The sequence below is a fragment of the Erpetoichthys calabaricus genome, chromosome 5 (genome assembly GCF_900747795.2).
Source record: "Erpetoichthys calabaricus chromosome 5, fErpCal1.3, whole genome shotgun sequence".
Taxonomy (NCBI): domain Eukaryota; kingdom Metazoa; phylum Chordata; class Cladistia; order Polypteriformes; family Polypteridae; genus Erpetoichthys; species Erpetoichthys calabaricus.
The window spans coordinates 245327085-245350377 of record NC_041398.2 but is presented as its reverse complement, the minus strand read 5'-3'; the positions used below and the strand labels follow the sequence as shown (position 1 = coordinate 245350377).

Below are 23293 nucleotides of genomic sequence, written 5' to 3'. Positions count from 1 at the left end.
TAAGTGGAAGAAGTTCAAAACCACCAGGACTCTTCCTAGAGCTGGCCGGCCATCTAAACTGCGCAATCGGGGGAGAAGGGCCTTAGTCAGGGAGGTGACCAAGAACCCGATGGTCACTCTGTCAGAGCTCCAAAGGTCCTCTGTGGAGAGAGGAGAACCTTCCAGAAGGACAACCATCTCTGCAGCAATCCACCAATCAGGCCTGTATGGTAGAGTGGCCAGACGGAAGCCACTCCTTAGTAAAAGGCACATGGCAGCCCACCTGGAGTTTGCCAAAAGGCACCTGAAGGACTCTCAGACCATGAGAAAGAAAATTCTCTGGTCTGATGAGACAAAGATTGAACTCTTTGGTGTGAATGCCAGGCGTCACGTTTGGAGGAAACCAGGCACCGCTCATCACCAGGCCAATACCATCCCTACAGTGAAGCATGGTGGTGGCAGCATCATGCTGTGGGGATGGGAGACTAGTCAGGATAAAGAGAAAGATGACTGCAGCAATGTACAGAGACATCCTGGATGAAAACCTGCTCCAGAGCGCTCTTGACCTCAGACTGGGGCGACGGTTCATCTTTCAGCAGGACAACGACCCTAAGCACACAGCCAAGATATCAAAGGAGTGGCTTCAGGACAACTCTGTGAATGTCCTTGAGTGGCCCAGCCAGAGCCCAGACTTGAATCTGATTGAACATCTCTGGAGAGATCTTAAAATGGCTGTGCACCGACGCTTCCCATCCAACCTGATGGAGCTTGAGAGGTGCTGCAAAGAGGAATGGGCGAAACTGGCCAAGGATAGGTGTGCCAAGCTTGTGGCATCATATTTAAAAAGACTTGAGGCTGTAATTGCTGCCAAAGGGGCATCGACAAAGTATTGAGCAAAGGCTGTGAATACTTATGGACATGGGATTTCTCCTTTTTTTTTATTTTTAATAAATTTGCAAAAACCTCAAGTAAACTTTTTTCACGTTGTCATTATGGGGTGTTGTGTGCAGAATTCTGAGGAAAAAAATGAATTTAATCCATTTTAGAATAAGGCTGTAAAATAACAAAATGTGGAGAAAGTGATGAGCTGGGAATACTTTCCAGATGCACTGTACCAAGATCTCCAAATAACTGGAAATCAACCTCTCTACCTGCAGAACATCATCTACAAGTACAGAAGATCTCCAACAATGGCCCGTTTATCCAGGCCGAGGCAGAGATTAGAATGTCATGTGACCTGCATGTTTTTGCATTTTCACTGCCACTTACCCTCACTGTTTCGGTGTTCACAGTTTCTGTTATGCATTCCTCACTAACCCCCCCCCCCCCCCCCCAGTTTTGTGCTTTATAAACCCAGTAGCAAACATTTCTTGGGCTCCACCAACCACAAGAAACGTAGACATTTATTTATTAAAAAAAAACAAAAAAAAAAAAAAACATTGTCCTCAAACAGTAGGCCAACATTATCTTAAAAGTTACAAAAAAGTGTGGACACCCCAGCATTTTGAAATGCCCCACCCCAAACACCTAATTCTGGACATAATTGAGCCCCCATAGCTCCTGAGCATTTTTGTATTGCTGCCCTCCTGGAACTTCCACCCTTCAAACATCTGCACACTCCATGAGCATCACAAGCTGATGAAGGGCGGGACAGGATACCACCTGAGCCAACCGCTGCGTTCATCCCAGTCAACTTTCACCATTGGGGGGTCACATTATATAGAGAACCCCTCTCCAATACAAGCCAAGTAGGAAACTGTGGGGATTTGTTTGTGGTTGTTGTAGCTCAGTCAGGGTTCAAACTCTTGTTTTATGCCCTTTTTGTTCTTTGAGAATTTTACTTTTGTTAACCATTTGCTTGCGTTATGTTCCATGTGTTTTGTGGGCACCCCCTCCTACCAATCACGATCAATTGGGTACCTGTCAATCACTACCCTCTCTGCCTGAAGGGTCTCCCACAGTTCCAGGTGGTTTCATTGTAAATGCGCCTTGGAGTTGGCGAGGCAGAGTTTGGCTGTGCTTTTTATTTTTTGATATTATTGGATTTTTTGGACCTTCTGCTTTGTTCTTTTGACCCCTCTTTGGATTCTGTCCTGGGACTTTGTTTTCTTCTCGAATTGCCCTTAAGAGGCATTCTATGCCTTTTGTACTCTTTGGAGCTTCTCAGTGCTATAAAGCAATTTTTGTGAAGAGTAAATCTTTTTCTAAAGAGTCTAGGAGGGCCTTTTTAGGTCTAGCCGGGATTTTGGATGGGATTTCCCCCTCTAGCAGGCATTTCTGAAAGTGCTTTTGGGACCCTCAGTTCATAGTTCATTCCTAGTGTGGCTCTGACGTGGCATTTGTGAATTTCCTCTTGGGATTAATAGAAGTATCTGTCTACAGTATGTACAATGAATGATCTTCTCTCAGCTCCTTCCATGGGGCTAACAAACACAGCTTCCTATGGATACAAGGTTCAACTATTAGATGGAATCTCCATTACGGTACCTCAGCACAGGCTTTTCCAGTTCTGATTGTTACTCCACCTTATAGGACCACAGGAAGAAAAAAAAAACAGCTGCTTTTTCAACGAGGGTACACTTCACACAGTACAAACGGGGTCCGTGATGCTCAAGAGACCCTCAGGTTGTGTGTAAAGATTAAAGCAAAACAACTTATAGCCAAAGGTACATCAAAAGAATGTCACCATGAACTGTGAAGTTTCTCTGATTTTATTCAAAATAAAACAGCAGAAACTATCCAAACTATGTAAGCAATGTGACAAAGAGACAAGTGGGAACGACTCCCGCAGGCTACTAAAGAAGAGCAAGTGTGCCGAGTGGTTGAACACTCAGCTTATGGTTTGCGCGATTTCTATTCATGCTATGCCAGCATAGATTGTACCCATGATTGGGGCCTGCACACTCGTCCTTTGGGAACCTTCAACCGTAGAGAAAGTATAAAAGCTCTGACAATTGCCCTGAATATGAAACTCATCTACGGACGGATGGACTCAAAGTACTGAAATTGCCTTCCGCACTGCTGAAGTTCACGAACCCTACTTCTTGGGACCCCAACTCCAGTATCCGGCTTTGTCAAGAGTGTCCTTTTGAGTTTGTATCTGCGGTGTAAGCCGACATTAAACAGAAGTGTATTTTTCTTTGGCATAACATAATACAACCGCTGTATCGCCTTTTATTTATATCTGTACAGATTCTGGTTAAGTAACACGCCGCAATCTCTAATGAACCCACTTCCCAGGGAGTGTGCGCCCCCTGCTGGATACTGCCCTGAGCACATTTAGCAAAAAGGACCCAGCAGTTTCTGGTTCAGGCAGGATTTATTTATAAAAAGTAAATTCTTGAGTAACAAGACATAAATAAAATTTATTACCTGAAGTGTTAAATGATAAAAAAAAACAAAAAACAAAAAAACAAATGAAACATTAAAAAAAAAAAAAAAAAAAAAAAAGAAGTTGTTCAGCACAGCTGTAGTATTTTGTAAATCACCAAGAATAAGTTTTACCTGAATTAAAGGCCTACTCTCCTAGTACAGTACACAGATGCAAATTATGAGTTGAAACTGCTAGTTTAGTTTATACAGTACATTACAACCCGTAAGAGAAGACGAGACAAACTACTGTGGAACGTCTAGGGGAAGTAGAAAAGGTCGGCCTCACAGCTTCAACTTTTTCTTCCTTCCGCGGCCATCTGGGTTCCCATCTGATTTGCGTTTCTGAATCTTTTCAGAGAAAGACAGAAAGAGAAAGATCAACAACAGACCAAAAAAAGAAGAAGTGAAGCATCTTAAAATATAAACTGTCACAAAGGGCCCAAAAACAGGCACACAGTTATATCTGCAAAGACCCTGGACACTTGGCAGACTGGTTTGTAAAGTGAAAAAAGAAAGCAAAACGGTTAGAGAAAAACTCACAGAAGGTCTTGGTCCTCGTTTCTTCTTCTCTGCTTTCTCCTTCTCTTCCAGCTCCATGTTCTCCCTCTCAATAAGGGTGATTAAGGTGTTGCAGCGTCTCTGCAGCTCCTAAATTATATTGAGAAATACGATCAAAAAGTGCAGGACACAAAAGCACATTCATTATGGTTCATGGGGCAGTGTGAAGGCATCAAAATGGCTCTTTGGCTTTGGGTGGTTTTAGGAACTATAAAGTCCAAGACCCATGACCCATTTCACTAGGAGTTTATGCAGTATGGCGAGTGGCTAGGGGTGGTACCCAGCTGGAATACTCAGGAGGACAGGAGGAGGGATTACGCCTCCTCCAGACCACGAGGGGGCGACTGCCCTGGTGGCTTTGGAGACCACGGGAACTGAGCTTGGAAGCTCAACCCTATAGGGGCCCGTGGTCACCGCCAGGGAGCACCCCAATGCCTGGAGAGTCCTGGTCCTCAGCAGTTCCGCCACACCCAGAAGTGCTGGTTGGGGAGGCGACCAGGGACACCCGGAGTGCTTCCAGGTGCGCAGCCAGTACTTCTGCCACACTGGAGAGTGCCGGTGGAAGATTGTCGGGAGGCACCTGGAGCACATCTGGGTGATTATAAAAGGGGCCACCTCCCTCCATTCGATGGCTTGAGTCGGGAGCGGAGAAGGACGGAGCTCGGGAGGAGAGGAAAGCAGGCGGCCTGAAGAGAAAGACGCATTGTGAAGCCTGGACTTTGGGGGAGTTTTGGGGTTCTATGTGTCACTATCGTAAATATTAGCAGTGTAAATAAATGTGTGTTGGGTGCTTAAACATGTCTACCTGTCTGTGTCCGAGCTGCTTTCCACAGCAGGTTACAAAGAGTGGCGACATATTGCACGTTGCACAGCACATTCAAATCATGTAAATGTAAAGCTGTTGCATGACTGGGTTGATCAGACCCTCATTGGATCCTTAAGAGCCCATTGTTAAGACAGCAGCATCTCTATTATGAGCAGCCATACCACCCGCACTTCAGAAGAGGTCACCCACCTGAAGCTAAGCGTGTGTGGGCCCGGCTAGTATTAGAATGGAAGACCAGCCACGAAAAGCTTGGGTTGTTGCTGGAAGAGGTGTTGGTGACGCCAGCAAGGGGGGGTGCTTACCCTGTGGTTTGTGTGTGGATCCTATTGCCCCAGTGCAGTGGTACTGTAAAAATGGGGCTGTCCTTCCGATGTGATGTAAAAACTGGGGTTCTGACACTCTGGTCATTAAAGATCCCTGGACATCCTCCGTAAAAAGAGCAGGGTGTATCCCGATGTCCTGGTTAAATTGCCCTCCATGGCCTAATCATTCTGGCCACCTAATCATCCCCATTCTCTAATTGGTTAATTATCTGTCACCACTTTACCGCCTAATAGCTCATGTGCTGCAAGCATACTGGCGCAAAAATGGCTGCTATTACATCATCCAAGTGGATGCTACACATTAGTGGTGGCTGACGTGGCTCCCCATTCACTAAGCACTTTGAGTAGTGAGAAAAAAAAAAATTACTATATAAAATGTAAAGATTTATTAAATTTATTATTAAGCCAGAAGGTCTCGTGTGCGTTTGGGGAGTCCCCCTTGCTAGTTCTATTTCTACTTTTGCAAAGTCCTAATTCCATCTTGGGGACAAATTAAGACGCCATATATCTAAACAACTAAGAATTTCACTGCACTCTGTTCAGAGGCCAACACGACTCTAGAAACGTCTCCCTCTTAGTTGTGCGTAGTCACTTCAATCTGCTGGAAGCAACATTTTGGTCCACTGGATTTAAACTTCTCACTGATGATAGCAGTCAAGTCGGTAAAAATAATACAGTGGGTTGGCAAAGTCTTCTGACCCCTTCTTGTGGATTTAACTTTAATGGGGGAAAAAAATTGCCATTTTTGCCCATCAACCTACACCCCATAACCCACCACAACAAAGTGAAAACATGTGAGCAGAAAGGTTTGGAAACTAATCAAAAACTGGGAGTTAGATAAAAAGCCCAATTCAGAATGGACACTGCCTGCACACTTCGGCAAAGAAACCCGATGAAGGCTCTGGCCTGAAAATCCACACAGTCTGGGTCATAGAAAGTGATGTCCATAAGGACAGTCAAAAAGGTGCAAACGAGGGGCAATTCAAGTGTCCTTTAACAGGAAAAGGGACAAAATAAAACATTCATTCACCACATGTGCTGCTTTAAAGAATTACTTGTGCCCCATGAAATTAGGTGGGTAGGTGTTTCACTTCTTTATGTCTCAACTATAAAAGCAGTTTCTTTAAAAAGAGTTCATAAAAGAACACGGTAGGAAACTTAGTTGTAAATTTCAGCCAAACACTGGGAAGTTTTCCCTCACACAGAGCACCACAGACACTTGTAATTAGAACATTAGAACACTCTGGACGAGAACAGGCCATTCAGCCCAACAAAGCTCGCCAGTCCTATCCACTTATTTCTTCCAAATAATAATAATAAAAAAAAAAAAAAAAAACAAACATCATCAAGTCGAGTTTTGAAAGTCCCCAACGTCTTACTGTCTGCCACACTACTTGGTAGCTTATTCCAAGTGTCTATAGTTCTTTGTGTAAAGAAAAACTTCCTAATATTTGTGTGAAATTTACCCTTAAGTTTCCAACTATGTCCCCGTGTTCTTGATGAACTCATTTTAAAATAACAGTCTCGATCCACTGGACTAATTCACTTCATAATTTTGAACACTTCAATCATGTCACCTCTTAATCTTCTTTTGGTTAAACTGTAAAGGCTCAGCTCTTTTCCATCTTTCTTCATGCTCTTCTCTGGACCTTTTCTAGTGCTGTTATGTCCTTTTTGAAGCCTGGAGACCAAAACTGCACACAGTACTCAAGATGAGGCCTCACCAGTGTGTTATAAAGCTTGAGCAGAACCTCCTGTGACTTGTACTCCACACATCAAGGCACTATATAACCTGACATTCTGTTAGCTTTCTTAATGGCTTCTGAACACTGTCGGGAAGTCGAGAGCTTAGAGTCCACTATGACTAATAAGTGACCAAGTAGTGTGGTAGGCAGATAGGACTTTGGGGTTGTTCAAAACTCGATTTCATTTTGGAGGATTTAAGTGGATGAGACTGGTAAGTTTTTGTTGGGCTGAATGGCCAGTTCTTGAAATTTTTGTAGTCTTGTAATACAACATGAAATGCTTTAAACTCAGAAGGACTTAGCACTGTGCCACCAGGTTTGATATTTAAATACAAGAACAGTTCAGTGATCCATGAACCCACCCTGGTTGTATAATTCTTTGCATTGCTTATATTTGCTGTTATTGGTTATTATGCAAACACAGTTTAAACTCTGTCCTTTTATTAATTACTAGCATAACAGAGTGCTGATTGACTGTTCCTCGTTTAGCTGCTAGGGCTGTAACAGTACACATATTCGTACTGAACAGCCATGAAGTCATACAGAGAACATGGGGTGAATGTGCAAAGACTGATTAACGTAACACAGAACCAAAAATTACAATCGCAAGTTCCACACGGAAACCTTAAACTATAAGCCTTTATGAAGTTTAGCCACAAGCTGGCTGGCATCTCATGAAACTGGTCACACTATGGTGAGTGTAAACACCACAGCTGAGCTGGGAGAGCCGCCTGCTTCTTTTAAATCAGATATGCGAGAACATTTTGGGTTCTCAGTGAATTACGATATGGGGAGAGAGTTGCAGATTGGACGAGGACGGTGTGTCAGTGCTGTAAAGTGTGTGTGGAAACGCAAAACTGCTAAACGCAGGGGTCTCCAACACGTCGCTCGCAACCCCTTTCCAAATAGCTTGCCAAAGAGTTAATGAATCCTGCATAAAATTGAAAACTTGATTAGTCAAATTAGGGGCGGATGATCTTTCCAAAAAATCGTAGCACGATCCACAATCTGAATTGCAATCTTTTCAATGTGGCATACACTTAAGAGAATATCTGGACTCAAACTCATCAAGACCTAGGTAACACTATCTATATATATATATATATATATATATATCTATATATATCTATATCTATATCTATATATTATATATATATATATATATATAATTCACAAAGTCGCCGCCAGAAGGGGAAGACACCCATGAAAGCACGCACACCAAAACAAGACACCCTTGAAAGCACGCAGGAAGGGGCGTGGATTCACGAAGCCGCCGACAAGTAGGAAGGAGCCACGCCCACCAACTCTAAGACCATTGGATATGACGACAACTCGCAAAGCCACGCCCACCAACTGGGACGCGCCGCCTCAGAAAAAACGCTGTCATTTATGTTCGTCTGTGCAACAGTACACATTGACCTCTGAGCCACGTTGACTTTTCGGTTACGACGCACGACCGCGTGCACCATCGCAAACTGTTTTAAACGCTACATACAGCAATTCGCATCTGCGACAAACATGCGTCTTCTTACATGGTCCTGCAGGAACACGGAAGACATTTCCCCGCCCATGACCAGGCGGTGTGTATGCTTCGAGAACGAGGGTGGACGCTGCAGGACCATCTAAAAAGAGGCTGTGTATCAATATATATAATTCACTAAGCCGCCGCCAGAGCAAGCAAGACACCCATGAAAGCACGCACCGTTTTGAAAGCAGTCAACTCACAAAGCCCAGCCCACCAACTCGAGCGCGCGTCTACCCACGCTCTCAAGGCATTCACGGCGCCTGCTCATGTGCCCGGACGAAACAACTCACTTTCATCTTTGCTACAGTACACATGCACCACTGAGAGACGTTGACTTTTCATTATTCTTTTCTGTTTTAGCTGCATTTCCATATATAATCCACCAAGTCGTCCGACCGTGGAATACAAACGACTGAGCACCGCCCAAGAACTCGAACCACTAGAGAGAGACATGCCCACCAACTCTAAGAGCACCAACTTTAATACGCCTGCCCGCCTGACTGTTACCAGTGTTCACCACAATGTACTGGAGTGTAAAACCATCACAACTATCAGACGCTGTCTATATCTAAGAAGATATATAGATACTCATTTTCCCCTGCACGCGTCCACCCACGCTCTCAAGGCATTCACAGTGCCTGCTCATGTGCCCGGATGCAACAACTCACCACACACAAATCTTGCTTAATTTGACTCAACACGGGAAACCTCACCCTGCCTGGACACAGAGAAGATTGACAGATTCATAGCTCTTACTCGATTCTGTGCATGGTGTTAGATGGCTCCACCAACTAAGTACGGCCATGCAAGTCTGGTTAGTCTGGTTAATTCTGAAAATGAATGAGACTCCCTCCTGCTTAATAGTTACGCAATCGCCAAGCGGTAGGCGTCCAACTTCTTAGAGGAACAAGTGGCTTTCAGCCACGTGAGATTGAGCATTAACAGTTATGTGATGTCTGATACTACACGCGCGCTACACTGAATGGATGAACACGTGTCTACCCGGCGCCGACAGGCGTGGGTAAGCCGTTAAACCCCATTCGTAATGGGCACCGGGGCTTGCAACTGTTCCCCACGAACGAGGAACACCCACTGAGTGTGGGTCATACGCTCCCTCTGAATACGTCCCTGCCCTGTGTACGCACCCCACCCCCCTCCTACTACCATGGTCGGGTGACTTGGATTATATATAGAATAGCAGCCGGAACTGCAAAGAACAATGAAAGGACAACGTGGCTCAGAGGTGCACAGACAACAGCGACTCAGGTGAGGAGTTGGGGGCGGCAAGTCTTTGATAGGCTGCAACAAAATGATGAAAGAACAGACGCATTTTTTGTGCAAGATTTAATATGCACAAGCGGTAACACTGCAAAACCAGTCCAAACCTGAAAAGATGGCTGGCAAAAAGTGGCTGACAAAGTAAACACGTGTGCATTGTACTTACTGAACGCAGTGTTACGGATTTTGCAAATGTTCATTTTTTTTCTCTCTGCTTAAAAAACATTTAAAAAGCGTTGTGATTATGTGGCATATACTACGCCGCGGGTTGGTATGCACCGTGTAAAACAGTTTTGTTTGTCGCAGATAATATAAGAATATTAATACTTCATTACATTGATATACCGGTGTTTTCAGTATTCAAAGCGCTATCCACACAGGGAGGAACCGGGAAGCGAACCCCAAATCTTCCACAGTCTTACTGTAAAGCGGCAACACTACCACTGCGCTACAAGGCAGAGAATGCAGTTAAAGAATTCACCACGCTTGATTTTATTTTCACTTCTGTTTGGACAACTGTGTCGTTCAGGAAGTGGTCACCCATCAATATATAATTATGCGGCGTATGCTACGCCTCGGGTTGGCTAGTTTTAAATATCAAACCAAGTTGAATTCAATTGTTCTCTCGTTTGCTAGCTAAGTGGAGTTAAGGAACTCACCCCGAAGCTGGCGAGCGATTGTTTTAAATCAACTATGCATAACAATATATGCAAGAGTGTGCGTGTCATGCATTTACTGCTAAATATACTGCAGACTGTAGGCTATCAGCTAAACTACCTCAGGGGTTGGTGGATGGCAACTTATTACTGCTGTCTGCTCAAAAATCAATTCAAAAAGAAAGATAGCCTTATGCTGTGGAATTTTTTTATTGCTTAAAATCTCATTGTATCGAACTGTATCATCCAAACAGTAGTGTGAACTGCAACATGACCTACTAGCTACAGTTCCAAAGGGGCACAAAGGACAACTTGTTTGATTTTCTGCTGGTGCTGAACTGGGTTAATTAAAAGGGAGTGAGAGAGAGAAAAACATTATATAATAGATAGATGGAGTGAAAGGCGCTATATAATAGATAGATAGATAGATACTTTATTACTCCCAAGGGGAAATTCCCATACTCAAGCAGCAGCATACTGATAAAGAACAATATTAAAGAGTGATAACAATGCAGGTATACAGACAGACAATAACTTTGTATAATTTTAATGTTTACGTTTTTTATTTTACATGAAAATAAAAGATCCTGTCAGTTAGCAGCCTGCCAGTTGAAGTGCCCTGGGTACAATATGGACAAAGAAAGACGGACAAGAGCTCAGTTATATAGCGGATTTTGATATTTCTTCCTACCCCTCTCATTAAGAAGCCAAGAGATTTTATTGGTATATTTCATGTTAGGTGCACATCATAGGTGATCTGATCAAGTGATAAACCGCTAGTGTAAATGAATACTACTGGCCAAACCCAAACTATAGATGCTGGCTATTTGGCTTTAGTATGAAGAATATCATACTTACCATTGCTGTCCTGGACTTGAGGAACCAGTCAAATCTGAATTGTGGCGAATTTCGAATGCACTGCCTCAACTCATCATAAACGCTCTCTTTATCAAAGCCCAGCTTGTGAAGCATGCATATTAAGAATCTGTCCTCTTCCTCTGTGTAATTTTTTCCTTTGTTAGTGCCATAGGATATTCTCAGTTGGTGGAATGGGGCCTTGTATCGGCCAATCTAAAAGAAAAATAAAAATAAAATATATTACTGGAATGAAAAAATGAGGTGTATTATTCTCTATATACCTTCATCCTATTGGAGCTATTTTTAGGAAATTTAACATTTCTTTTCACTGCTATACGTTTGATACACAGGTTTATATTCCTGTCTACAACTCTGCAATAAATCAACTCCAAAACTGTCTTTCTGAACTAAGATCCTGGATGGCTAATAATTTTCTTGATGTGAATCAAAATAAAACGGAGGTGCTTATAGTGGGTCCATCAGCTAAAGCCCAAATTGGTCTTGGACTTCTTGGCGCTCTCTCTCTGTCTTTTGCAAACCTCACGTCCGCAATCTTGATGTTATCTTTGACAGTAACCTCTCTTTTGAGAAACAAGTAAATTCTGTAGTCAAGAGTTGCTTTTCCCAGCTTCTTCTATTAGGTAAGATCAAGCCATTTTTATCTTCTAGAAATTTTGAGAAAGCTACTCATGCTTTTATTTTTCTCGCATCGAGAAAAATAAAAGCAACTCACTGTATTCTGGGATTAGCAAATCCCTGATAGGCAGGTTAGAGTTGGTCCCGAATGCTGCCACTCTCTTTCTGGTTGGGGCAAGAAAGTAGGACTCTGTTTCTCCTATTTTAGTTTCTTTACACTGGCTGCCTGTCAGTTTTTCAAATTGATTTTAAAATCTTGTTGCTAGTTTTTAAATCTTTACATGGGCTTGCTCCTGCCTATTTATCTGAATTGTGTGTTTTACATCAGCCATCTAGAGTGCTTAGATCTTCTGGTCAGTTGTCTCTTGTTGTCCCATATACCAAAATTAAAACCAAGGGGGACAGGGCTTTTGCAGCTGCTGCTCCTCGCCTGTGGAACTCTTTACCTCATCACATAAAGGAGTCGTCTACAATTGAACTGTTTAAAACTAGATTAAAGACTCCTTTCTATTCACTTGCATTCCGTGACCTTTAGTAATACTGATGGTTTCCTCATTGTGATTATATATCACTTCTATTATTTTATTTCTATTTGTTATTTGTTTGTTTTTCTTTTATTCTATTATTGTAAAGCACTTTGGCCACAGCATTCCTAAGTTGTTTTAAGTGTGCTATATAAGTAGACATTATTAAGCATCAAATAAAATATCAGGACTCTCACAATCTCAAAACAATCTCATTCTTTAATACGGCGGTCCACAACATCCAAATGCAGTCATCGCATCGCAGTCATGGCGGTCATCTATTCCAGCCTCCAGGTGGGGAAAAAATCCTAATAGTCAATATACGGATCATAGAGAGTCTCAAATGAAGACTTACTAATCAGTTCCCCCTTAGGTTTTAAGTTATTTTTCAAACTAGCAGTGCTTTTGAGAATATACAACACGACTCTTATTGACTTATCAGTGAGATTTTTAATGATGCAAGTGTTAAAAAAGACAAAAATAAATAAAAGTTGTCACCTTTGTGTCAAGTGCCTTTTTAATGCTGATTCGCCTTTGGATTCGAGCTTCCCCTCTTTCAATCTGTGCCATTATCTTCTCAATATCCTGGAGTTCATTACATCTTTCCCAGAAAACCGCTACAAAAGGAACACAGTTTTACAAGTTCAGAACGAATAAAACTCACCGATGGGACAAAAACAACAAAACTCCACATTTTAGAATTGTGAATCCAAAAACAGAAAAAATAATTTATCCATTTCCTGTGCTTAAAAAACACTTCTGGTTTGATATCAAACATGCCTTAATTTAGTTTTGTAAAGAAATATTCACCTATCTATCCAGGCAAGAGCAAAAGAGGAAGGCCTAAGAGAAGGATTATGGATGTGGTGAGAGTGGACATGCAGGTGATGGGTGTAACAGAACAAGATGAGGACAGAAAGGTATGGAAGAAGATGATCCGCTGTGGCGACCCCTAACGGGAGCTGCCGAAAGAAGAAGATCCAATCCCTAAAACGACTTACCGAGCATGGTCTGCCAGCATCTCACACAACACAAGAGACCTGCTGGCAGGGCACATTTATTTAAAAATATACCCAATACCAAACAGGCAGAGACTAAACCCTAAGGCCCAAGTCACAGCTATTTCACCACTATGCAATACCGGCTTTACACAAATAATTTCAATTAGTTCCTTAATGGTTATGATAATCACTCTCCTTGTTGCATAGTGCTAAACTGGGCAACACAAATTTGAACTTTATCACTTATTTTTAACATTAACTAGGAAACAGTCCTCAAAGTTGCTTCATTTGGAGCAAGATGAGCATTTCCTTTTTGACCACACATTCTTGTTTTCAGAATGCCAAACTTTGGTGTAGGGAGGCAATAGCAACGCTCACATATGGCCAGAAGTTGCAAATATTTGATGGTCTCGTCATTTCTTGGCATACATTTCTCCATTGTTGTGTTACATTCTGTATTGTGGAGTATGTGTAGAACGTTAATGGGCCATAGGATTAGCCAGCTGCTCAGTGGCTCAATATACAGGCTTACCGTTCATCAAAGGAACGCCTCCCACGTTTGGTTTGACACTCCTGAGACGTCGCATTTGGAGTTCTTTTGTGCAATCAGCGTGTAGTTTGTATCTAAAATTTTCACTTGGGGATAATAAAGTTTACCTAATCTAATACTGTATTTTGCAATCATAGTGATCCTATGAGGATAGGAGTCCAGGTCAGTTTTCAGCAGGCACTTATCAGTCTTTGTCACACGTGCATTCAGTTTCCCAAAGCGGATGCTCAGCAGATGGCACTGCTATTCTATGAGCAACCTTAGCAACACACTTGACAGTCAGCAGATGTTCTCTGGTCTCTTACATTCTTCCAAATCAGCATCTTGAGTGGCTTGCCGTAAGAGACACAAATCCCAATAGACTTGGTGGAGGTTTATTGACCCAACAACTGGCATCAACACAGTCATGACACATAAATATTGACATTATATTCCTTTCAAATGCAAATTAGTCATCTACATACCAGAGTACTCCATAACTTCCTCTGGAGTTTTGCCTTCCACCTCTCGTGCAATATTCTCAATATCATCTCTGCCCCATTTTTCATTGGCTTTGATGAACTGGTTGAAATCTCTTTTGTTCCAAATAGTAAAACCCTATTGGGGGAGATAAAAAATAAATAAATATTGTTTGTTCCCCCCCCCCCCAACTCAAAAATACCTAGGACATTGAAAAAAGGTTAACAAATGTTTCACCTGCGTCAAGAGTTTCTCCTTCTCTTCCAGCTCCTCTTCTGTTAAAGGCTCTGCTTCATCTATCTTACACTGTTCCTCTTTTTGGACCTGAGCAGCATTTGGTAGGTCAGGATTTCGTGGTACCTGTGCAGTTGAAGAGTAATATCCAGTCATGTTATCTTGGTTTTCATAACTGCTTAAGACATGAATTCCAATAAAGACATTAACAGAAAGCGAGTATGTGTTTATACAAGCCAGATTACCTTTGAGGAATCAAAGTCCGGAATTAAACAAACAAACAAAATAAAAAAATAAAAAAAAAAAAGTAATCCAGAACAGGATTATGTATCAACAAACATCAGACATTTGGGGTACAGAGCTGGCAGAAACAGAACACTGGTTTCATAACAAGAATCTTAACTTAATCTCCTTGGTGTTGGCCCAAGTGTCTCTGTAGAGTTAAGTGGTTATGGATCTGATATTTGGGCTTAACGCTGTGCAACACTCAGGACAGTATCCTGCCGTCCTCTACTGGATAAAACAACAACATGCTGCACAAAAACTAATGAATATCTGTGTTTTGCCACTCCATGGAAACCCATCAATATATTTAGGAATGGGGTGAATCCTTCAACCGATAAACTGAAAAAGCATGTGAACAAAAAGCAGTAAAGGCAGCTTTAGAACAAATTGAAACGACAGTGACAATGTGAATTGGTCATCATACACTGACACAGGTAGTGAAACTGATGCATACAGCACCAAGAGACTGAAAAGCCACGATTTGCCTGGTGAATTCAGTCACATGAGGCTTCAATGTGGCAAACACAAAGGAAAAATGAGTGCAATCAACTGGAGGGACAAGACAGACATTAGCTCCCTAAGCAATGTTCTCAATGCATCAACTGTTGTTTGTATCATTGGAAATGTGACGCGACTAAGCTTTGTGCTGTGGTAGTAAATAATAACCTAACGGGCAGTGCGGATAGTGAGGACCAGGCACGGACATTCTACCTTCTCATGCACAAGCAACATAAATAAAATAAAATACACACTATAATAATATTAATATATATATATATATAAATTTTATTTCTGTTAAACCAAACATTTTGTCTTGATAGAAAAAAAAAATTTCAATGTTTTTGGCTTGTATTTCCAGGAGTAAGCATAACACTAAGGATGGGCTCCCACAGACCTTATGCTTATCTGAATCATTTGAATAAAATTAAACTTCAGCAAGGGACAATAAATTAGGAGGATCAGCGGAGGCACCAAACTAAATTCAAACTGAAACCTTTAAATGCTGTTTTATAATGTTGCTGTTTAATACATTTCAAAAGCGTTACAAGAACACATTCAGGCAGGTAAAAACAAAATGATAAATGAAGAATTTGTATCTAATATCATAAAGCACTTCCAGTAATCCTTTAAATTCCACCAACTAATCTAACTTTATGTTATACACTGCAATAAGACACATTACCAGGCAGAGTAAAATGCAATGTTGTGACTAAAAGTCACTTTCTGAACATTTTTAAGCAAAGTGGAATAAGAAAGGCATTTTTACCCATGGTGCAACATTCAGTGCAATTTTACCAACTACGCTTTACTATACACATATACAGGTTCATGCTGAAAGTTATTAGAATAATCAGTGTCCTAACTAAAAATGCCTTGCATGAAAATGTCTGAACGTTTAGTATAGTAGTGAAAGACAGAAAGGGTCCTACGATAAAATAAAAAGCATTTTATTATCTAAACCTCTTTGAATTTCCGGAACATATCAGGCCATTAGCTTTTCAGTAAGACCAAGATCAGCTGCCATTAATTTGTGAGGAACTGTGTGACAGATGGACAGACATTAGCATTTTATATACATCTCAATTAAAAATAACCCCATGCTCATGCTAATGGCAAATAACTATCCAAATTTAACATACTGCACATAATTCTTATGTACACAAAACCAAAAATGTTAAAACAATCATGAAAAATCTCAGCAAATCATAAAATCGGATCAAGAAACTTGGCAAACTGAAAAACGGACACATTCACAATCATTTATAGTTCATAGTAACATGACAGCAAAATTCTGTGTCAGTATTACAGGGTGGCATGATGACATTGCGGTAATGCTACTAACCGATAAAAATAAATCCTGGGTATTCCCTATCTGGAGTTTGAATGTTTTCTCCCACAGTCCAAAGCCCTGCAGTTTAGGCGAATTGGTGTAGCTAAACTAGCTCTCCCGTGTGTGTGTGTATGCTATGATGTACTGGCACCATGTCTAGGTGTGGTCTTGGGCCAGATGATAGCTGGGATAGGCTCCATATGGCCTATGTCTCTGAAAAAGCGGGTCCAAAAAGTGGATGGATGTTCATATTGTCCAACAGACCAGCACGGACTGGCACTTAATTTGCCGGCAGCGTGGTCCAGTGATTATGGCATTCGATTTTAAATGCTAAGATTACAAGTTAATTTCACTCTGTGCAAGTCATTTAGCCTGCTAGTGATCTAAAATTCCCTCAGGGAATCCTGTGGGGGGAGCTCTGGGAGTATGGGGTACCAGACCCCCTGATAAAGGCTGTTCGGTCCCTGTACAACTGGTGTCAGAGCATGGTCTGCATTGCTGGTAGTAAGTCGAACCCGTTTCCGGTGAGAGTAGGACTCCGCCAGGGCTGTTCTTTGTCACCGATTCTGTTCATAACTTTTATAGACAATTTCTAGGTGCAGCCAGGGCGTTAAGAGGGTCCGGTTTGGTTTGGTGGGCTCAGGATTGGGCCACTGCTTTTTGCAGATGATGATGTCCTGTTTGCTTCATCAGGTTCAGTTCGCAGCCGAGTGTGAAGCAGTGGGGATGGGAATCAGCACCTCTAAATCCGAGACCATGATCCTCAGCCGGAAAAGGGTGGAGTTGCCCTCTCAGGGTTGGGGGTGAGATCCTGCCCCAAGTGGAGGAGTTCAAGCATCTCGGGGTCTTGTTCACGAGTGAGGGAAGCGGGAGATAGACAGGCAGATCGGTGCGGCATCCGCAGGGATAAAGGCTCTGCCTCGGTCAAATCGTGGTGAAAAAGGAACCGAGCCAAAAGACAAAGCTCTCAGTTTACCGGTCGATCTATGTTCCTACCCTCACCTATGGTCATGAGCTGTGGGTAATGGCCGAAAGAACGAGATCGCAAATACAAACAGCTAAAATGAGTTTCCTCCGCAGGGTGTCCGGGCTTTCCCTTAAAGATAGGGTGAGAAGCTCAATCATCCGGGAGGGGCTCAGAGTAGAGCCGCTGCTCCTCCACATCAAGAGGAGTCAGATGAGGTGGCTCGGGCGTCTGATCAGGATGCCTCCTGGACACCTCCCTGGTGAGGTTTTCTGTGCACGTCTAACCAAGAGGAGGCCCCGGGGAAGAACCAGGACACGCTGGAGGGACGATGTCTTTTTTTAATTAAAAAGACAGGTTTGAAGGCTCTTAAAAAGACTACTTAAAGCGTTTTCAAATTTTAAACAAAACCTTTGCTTAAATACATAGAACCCTGAACGCCACCCCAGTGTGCTGAACATTAACCTAACACACACTTCATCTAGCATACCTTGTAGCCAATGGTTTTTCTGTAATAAAGAATTTCTTTTTCCAGCAGCTCAAATAGTCGTGGAGGGAAGAACTGGAAATCTTGAACATTTGGTTGCTTTGGGGGTCTTGGGGCCTGTTGAACAAAAGGATTAAGATTAGTAATCTAAACAGACTTCAGGGTCTATACAATAGCTACATTTTTGACACATACCTTAGGTACTTTGGGTTCACTGACACGTAATGCCTCCCTGAAATAAGCATCAACTGCATAGTTTGCTTTCCTCTCTCGCTTTGGTGGTTCAATCCACTCTGTAAGTGCCATCTATGGGGGAAGATTAAAAACAATACAACAAATAGATGGGAGAAATCAATACCTATTAATATGAAGTCCTTTACTGACAAGCCTTTATTTAAAAAATAAATAAATAAAATGAATGACAGCATTTGACAGACTTACTCTGGAATCCCACTACACCAATAGGAGTTTTCATCTTACCTTCTTTTTCTCTCTGTAGTCTTCACCTTCAAAGTTATACACACTGTTTTCGGTATCCATTGTAAAATTTCTTAGATTGCTTTCACCCATCTTAGCCAGTTTTTCTTTTAATTCCGCAGTCTGAAAGACAAAGCAGGGCGCTTAAATCATAGACAAATGAAACAGCATTATATTTAGGAAGAAAGTGACAATTCATAAGTGTAAAAGTGAGGCACTCCTCTATAATGCAATATTCTTTATAAGTTAAACTACCTTCTTTTCTCCTCTTTCAAGTATGGCATCAATGTCTTCATCTGTAATCTCACTCTCCTTAGATGCAAACACATGTGTAGCACCATGACGAATGATGGACAGCATTTCATCTTTCCCAAGTTTGTTCAAATTTTGATCAACTAATCTTCCTAATGGAAGAAAAAAAATGGTGGTGACCAACATGAAAAATGTAAGTATTTCCAAAAGTAAAAATCAACTGTTATACTCCTATCAAATGGAAGCAGTTTAAAAGAACTTTTATTTGCAATTGTTTTACAGAGTGGTCTTTTTCTTTAAAGGAAAAATTGAAACCACAACCTTACCTTGCTGAATAACAATGGAATCCAGTCGGAGTTTCATTTCTGCTCTTTCAACTATTCTCTCCTCCACAGTATTGTCTGTAATAAATCTGAAGACTCGCACTTGCCTTCTTTGCCCAATTCTGTGGGCTCGGTCCTACACATTACAAAATTTTTAAAAATTAACAAAACATGCACAAATAAGTAGACAAGTTATTTACAAAGCTAATATGCATTGCTTCTCAATTTGCACTACTCAGAAATGTCCTGTTTGGCTACTAAAATATTTCAGATCTGTCATCTGTGCAAGTTTTTCCTGTAAGCTTTTACTTTACTACAGATGCATTTATGTTAGATGGGCACATATTCAACTTTGTCTTCAAAGTTGTAACATGGGAAGAAAGTAATTTAAAAGCAGAATAACCTCCTCGGCATTAATCCCAAGTGTTTCTTGGTCTCAGAGTTCCACGCAAATACAGTTAAGCCCAAGTGTCTCTCAGGTAACACTGCATTGTTTGCATGTGCAGCGTTAAGCTGTAAGTGCACTGTAGACACTACACTGCTGCCATCTAGTGGCGAAAACATTCCGCTATAACGAAAAATGAATATTTCTATGCATTTTGCCACTCTACATAACTCATCAATATTCATGAGGGGTCAGAGGCCTCACCCATTAGCGTTTAAATGAAAAAATGTAAAGCCAGATTTATAAACAAAGTGGGAACAATATAAATTGGTCATAAGAAATTGACACCAATAGTGAAAAGCATATGGCACTATACGACCAAACCACCACAAAATCCCTGATGAATTTGGTCACGTGAAGCATAACTCTGACAAAGGGCAAAATGACTGATCAAGTGGAAAAGAAACATTAGGCTCTCAAGCCCTGCTCACAAATGCAACTGTCAATGTTCGTGTCAAGGTAAATGTGGAAGTCACCAAGCTGTGTGCTTACACTAACACCATGGGTGCTGTTGATTGTGTGGATCAGGCACGGACATTCTATACTCACCTGCAGAAGCAACAGAAAAAAGAAACCCTTCTACCATCCTCAATCACGACATCGGGGTGACGGATGGTGACTTTTTCAAAACACTATCATATGAAGGAGGTGTACTGAATCTGTATCAGTACAACAGTAGACATTCAACATACCTTTTCCACTCTAATTAGGTTGACTTTTTGGTATTTACAGGTCTGTTACATAAAAACTTTCTCCCCATCCCAAGAAGAAAACATTTTTGGCTCATTTTCCCAGGGCTTAAAATGACACTGAGAATGCAACAAGTGGGGTTTTTAATAAAAAGGAGCAAACAAGCAGTGAATATTTCAGAAACTAAATTAAAACAGCAGCAGCTTTTCTTAGCATAAGCACTGTTCCTCTAGCAAGCTGTAACCCCCTAACTGCTGTCTCAAAATGCATACAGTTTGACTGGTCACAATTATATTAGGACAATTCAAACTTTCACTTCACATACTGTATCAAAAACAATTTGGATTGGGTAGAATTAAAATTTGAGATACCCCTGTATGAATAGACAAAATTATACATACAATTTAAACCTTCAAAAGCCTTAATACAATTTCACTGTACAATGTACTTGACGATGTATGCAACAGAGCAATAAATCAGTGATTGCTACACAGCTGTCAATTTGAAAGAATTATAGCAAGTATATGTAATTTCAACTAAAATTTTATAATTACAGTAAATATGGTGAATTTTAACTGGATGTTATTGCATTTGTACATACAGTAATCCCTCGCTACTTCACGGTTCACTTTTCGCGGATTTTATATGTAAGCATATCTAAATATATAACGTAGATTTTTCACTGCTTCGCGGGTTTCTGTGGACAATGGGTCTTTTTACTTCTGGTACTTGCTTCCTCAGTTGGTTTGCCCAGTTGATTTCATACAAGAGATGCTATTGGCGGATGGCTGAGAAGCTACCCAATCAGAGCACGCAGTTAAGTTCCTGTGTGCTGCTGACTGGCTCAGCGACGGAGTGCTGCATTAACCAGGAAGTCTCATCTCACTCATTCAGCATTAACGTGCTCCTGCTTCAGGGGCTGTGTTCAAGCGCCAACAGAAGATGCAAATGATTGCAGAAAAGGTAAAAGTTTTGGATATGTTGAAGGAAGGGAACAGCTACACCGCTGCACCATTCCAGCATCAATGAGTCCACGATTATTTTTATTTAAAAAGGAGGAAAAGCATATAAGATCTACGGCCGCAGTGTCCTTTAACCAGGGCGCAAAACGAGTTGCAAGTGGACATGATAAGGCAGTAGTCTGGATGGAATCTGCTTTAGGAATCTTTGCAACAAGGTCGATGACGTCATGACTGCCTACAAGCTGCTAAGTGTACTTCGCTATACAGTAAGTGTAAACTTATCTACCGATTTCATATTGCGTAGCAGTTGTCCCTGTTATTAATAGAGTAAAGGGTGGGTTGTAAACAATACAAGGAGGGTTTAAAAATGTCCAAATACACGTTAAATAATTAAATAATATGGTGTCCCTACTTCGCGGAAATTCAGTTATCGCGGTCGGCCTTGGAACCTATCTCCCGCGCTAAGTGAGGGATTACTGTATCTTTAATTCAATTCTGGTATCTTCAATGTAAACACTAGACGCATTTTTATTGAACCAATAGCAAGCAAAACCACAAGATTCCTTACAGAGCAATGCCCAGACATTTTCCAGAAATTGATGTGCTTGTGAAGCAAACAGCACAGCCAAAGCTTTACCAAAGTAAAATGCACTTTTTGAATAAAACCTTAGCTTGCTTTCTGGTTTGAAACAAAAAGGAAAGTGAAGTTGAAATATCTTTACTGTAACTAATTCCCACATTCATTTCCTATTATATAAAGGTTGCTTACCATAGCTTGCAGATCAACTTGGGGATTCCAGTCAGAATCATAGATAATGACAACATCTGCTGTTGCAAGGTTAATACCAAGACCACCTGCCCTCGTGCTCAACATGAAGAGAAATTTAGGACTATTTGGAGCATTAAACACATTGATTGAATTCTTAAAGGAGGAAACAGAAAAACAAAAAATAAAATCATAAAATGCACTTTAGTGAAGTACCACAGAACTAGAGAGCATCAGTAGCATGGTTTTCATCTCAGAGCACTTTGGCATATAAACAGCCTTTGATACGCTAGTGAAATTACTTGTGAATATGAAGGATCCACAGCTCAGACACTTAAATATGCAATATCAATAGATAAGCCACCTCTAACCTGTACTAACTGAAGTAATGTTTGGAGGCCACATTAAAGAGACGAATATCCACTTTACTGAAGCTTTGTATACAACATTAAGACCAAAAGAAGCCTTTGGAACAGTAAAGGAGTAAGATTAATTTTTGCAGTGCTAATGTTTATTACATGTTTATTGCAGTAAAATTGACTTGCTTCTGTTCCACTGTGTCCTACTCCTGTGCACACCATGCATAACACACATTGTTACTTAATTGAGTTTCACATTTTCCATGAAACTCATTTCTTTCATCAGACAGTGCTCAGCATATGCACCAACCTGTCTCTCCTCATGAGGGGTCTGTCCATCAAGTCTGCAATACCCATAGTTTCTCCACATGCAATAATCCTCCAGGATATCCAACATCCTGGTCATCTGGCTAAAGATGAGCACTCTGGAACCTGGAATTGACAGTATAGTTAATTATTATTAGATTTAAAAACACACACACCACTTATAATGAAAAATACCAAACCAATCAATTTACACATAAAGGAACCCAAATTTAAGCTTACGTTTTAACTAGTTCCCTTTTGAGAGAACTTACAAGCAGGATCTTAGGATTTCTAGGTGAAACCCACACACACACACACACACGACACAAGGCTTGTGGCACACCAACACCACATGTCCTTCCTATCAAAAAAATCTCCAACAAACCAGCATAACCTACATAATACATTCTGTCAAAACTGTTTTTCCATTGTTCAGATCTGTGGCAGAAGATATCGATGCAATGTGCTGGCATTTTGTGCAATGCCAGCACAAAATACAGTAGAGGAATGAAAAAAAAAAATTTTAGCCATCAAAACAAGTAAAGGATAAACCTTGCCTAAACAGAAGCTTTACACAGTGAACTGTTAATAAATACAAATATAATTCTCTTTTACCACATTG

General features: G+C 41.2%; 1 protein-coding gene across 1 annotated transcript in view; it reads right to left on the bottom strand.

Moving 5' to 3' along the window:
• Nucleotides 1-3279: 3279 nt before the first annotated feature.
• smarca5 (SWI/SNF related, matrix associated, actin dependent regulator of chromatin, subfamily a, member 5) overlaps nucleotides 3280-23293 on the bottom strand; it is a 62664-nt gene continuing 42650 nt past the window's right edge. Inside the window, exons 12-24 of the mRNA XM_028802728.2 lie at nucleotides 22676-22797; nucleotides 22010-22162; nucleotides 19147-19279; nucleotides 18824-18972; nucleotides 18572-18691; nucleotides 18287-18397; nucleotides 18095-18208; nucleotides 14528-14650; nucleotides 14296-14428; nucleotides 12779-12897; nucleotides 11121-11333; nucleotides 3892-3999; nucleotides 3280-3699 (exon numbers count right to left, since the gene is read on the bottom strand). Of these exons, the coding sequence (XP_028658561.1) occupies nucleotides 3634-3699; nucleotides 3892-3999; nucleotides 11121-11333; nucleotides 12779-12897; nucleotides 14296-14428; nucleotides 14528-14650; nucleotides 18095-18208; nucleotides 18287-18397; nucleotides 18572-18691; nucleotides 18824-18972; nucleotides 19147-19279; nucleotides 22010-22162; nucleotides 22676-22797 (1664 nt within the window). The 3' untranslated portion in view covers nucleotides 3280-3633. The remainder of the gene's footprint in view (nucleotides 3700-3891; nucleotides 4000-11120; nucleotides 11334-12778; nucleotides 12898-14295; nucleotides 14429-14527; nucleotides 14651-18094; nucleotides 18209-18286; nucleotides 18398-18571; nucleotides 18692-18823; nucleotides 18973-19146; nucleotides 19280-22009; nucleotides 22163-22675; nucleotides 22798-23293) is intronic.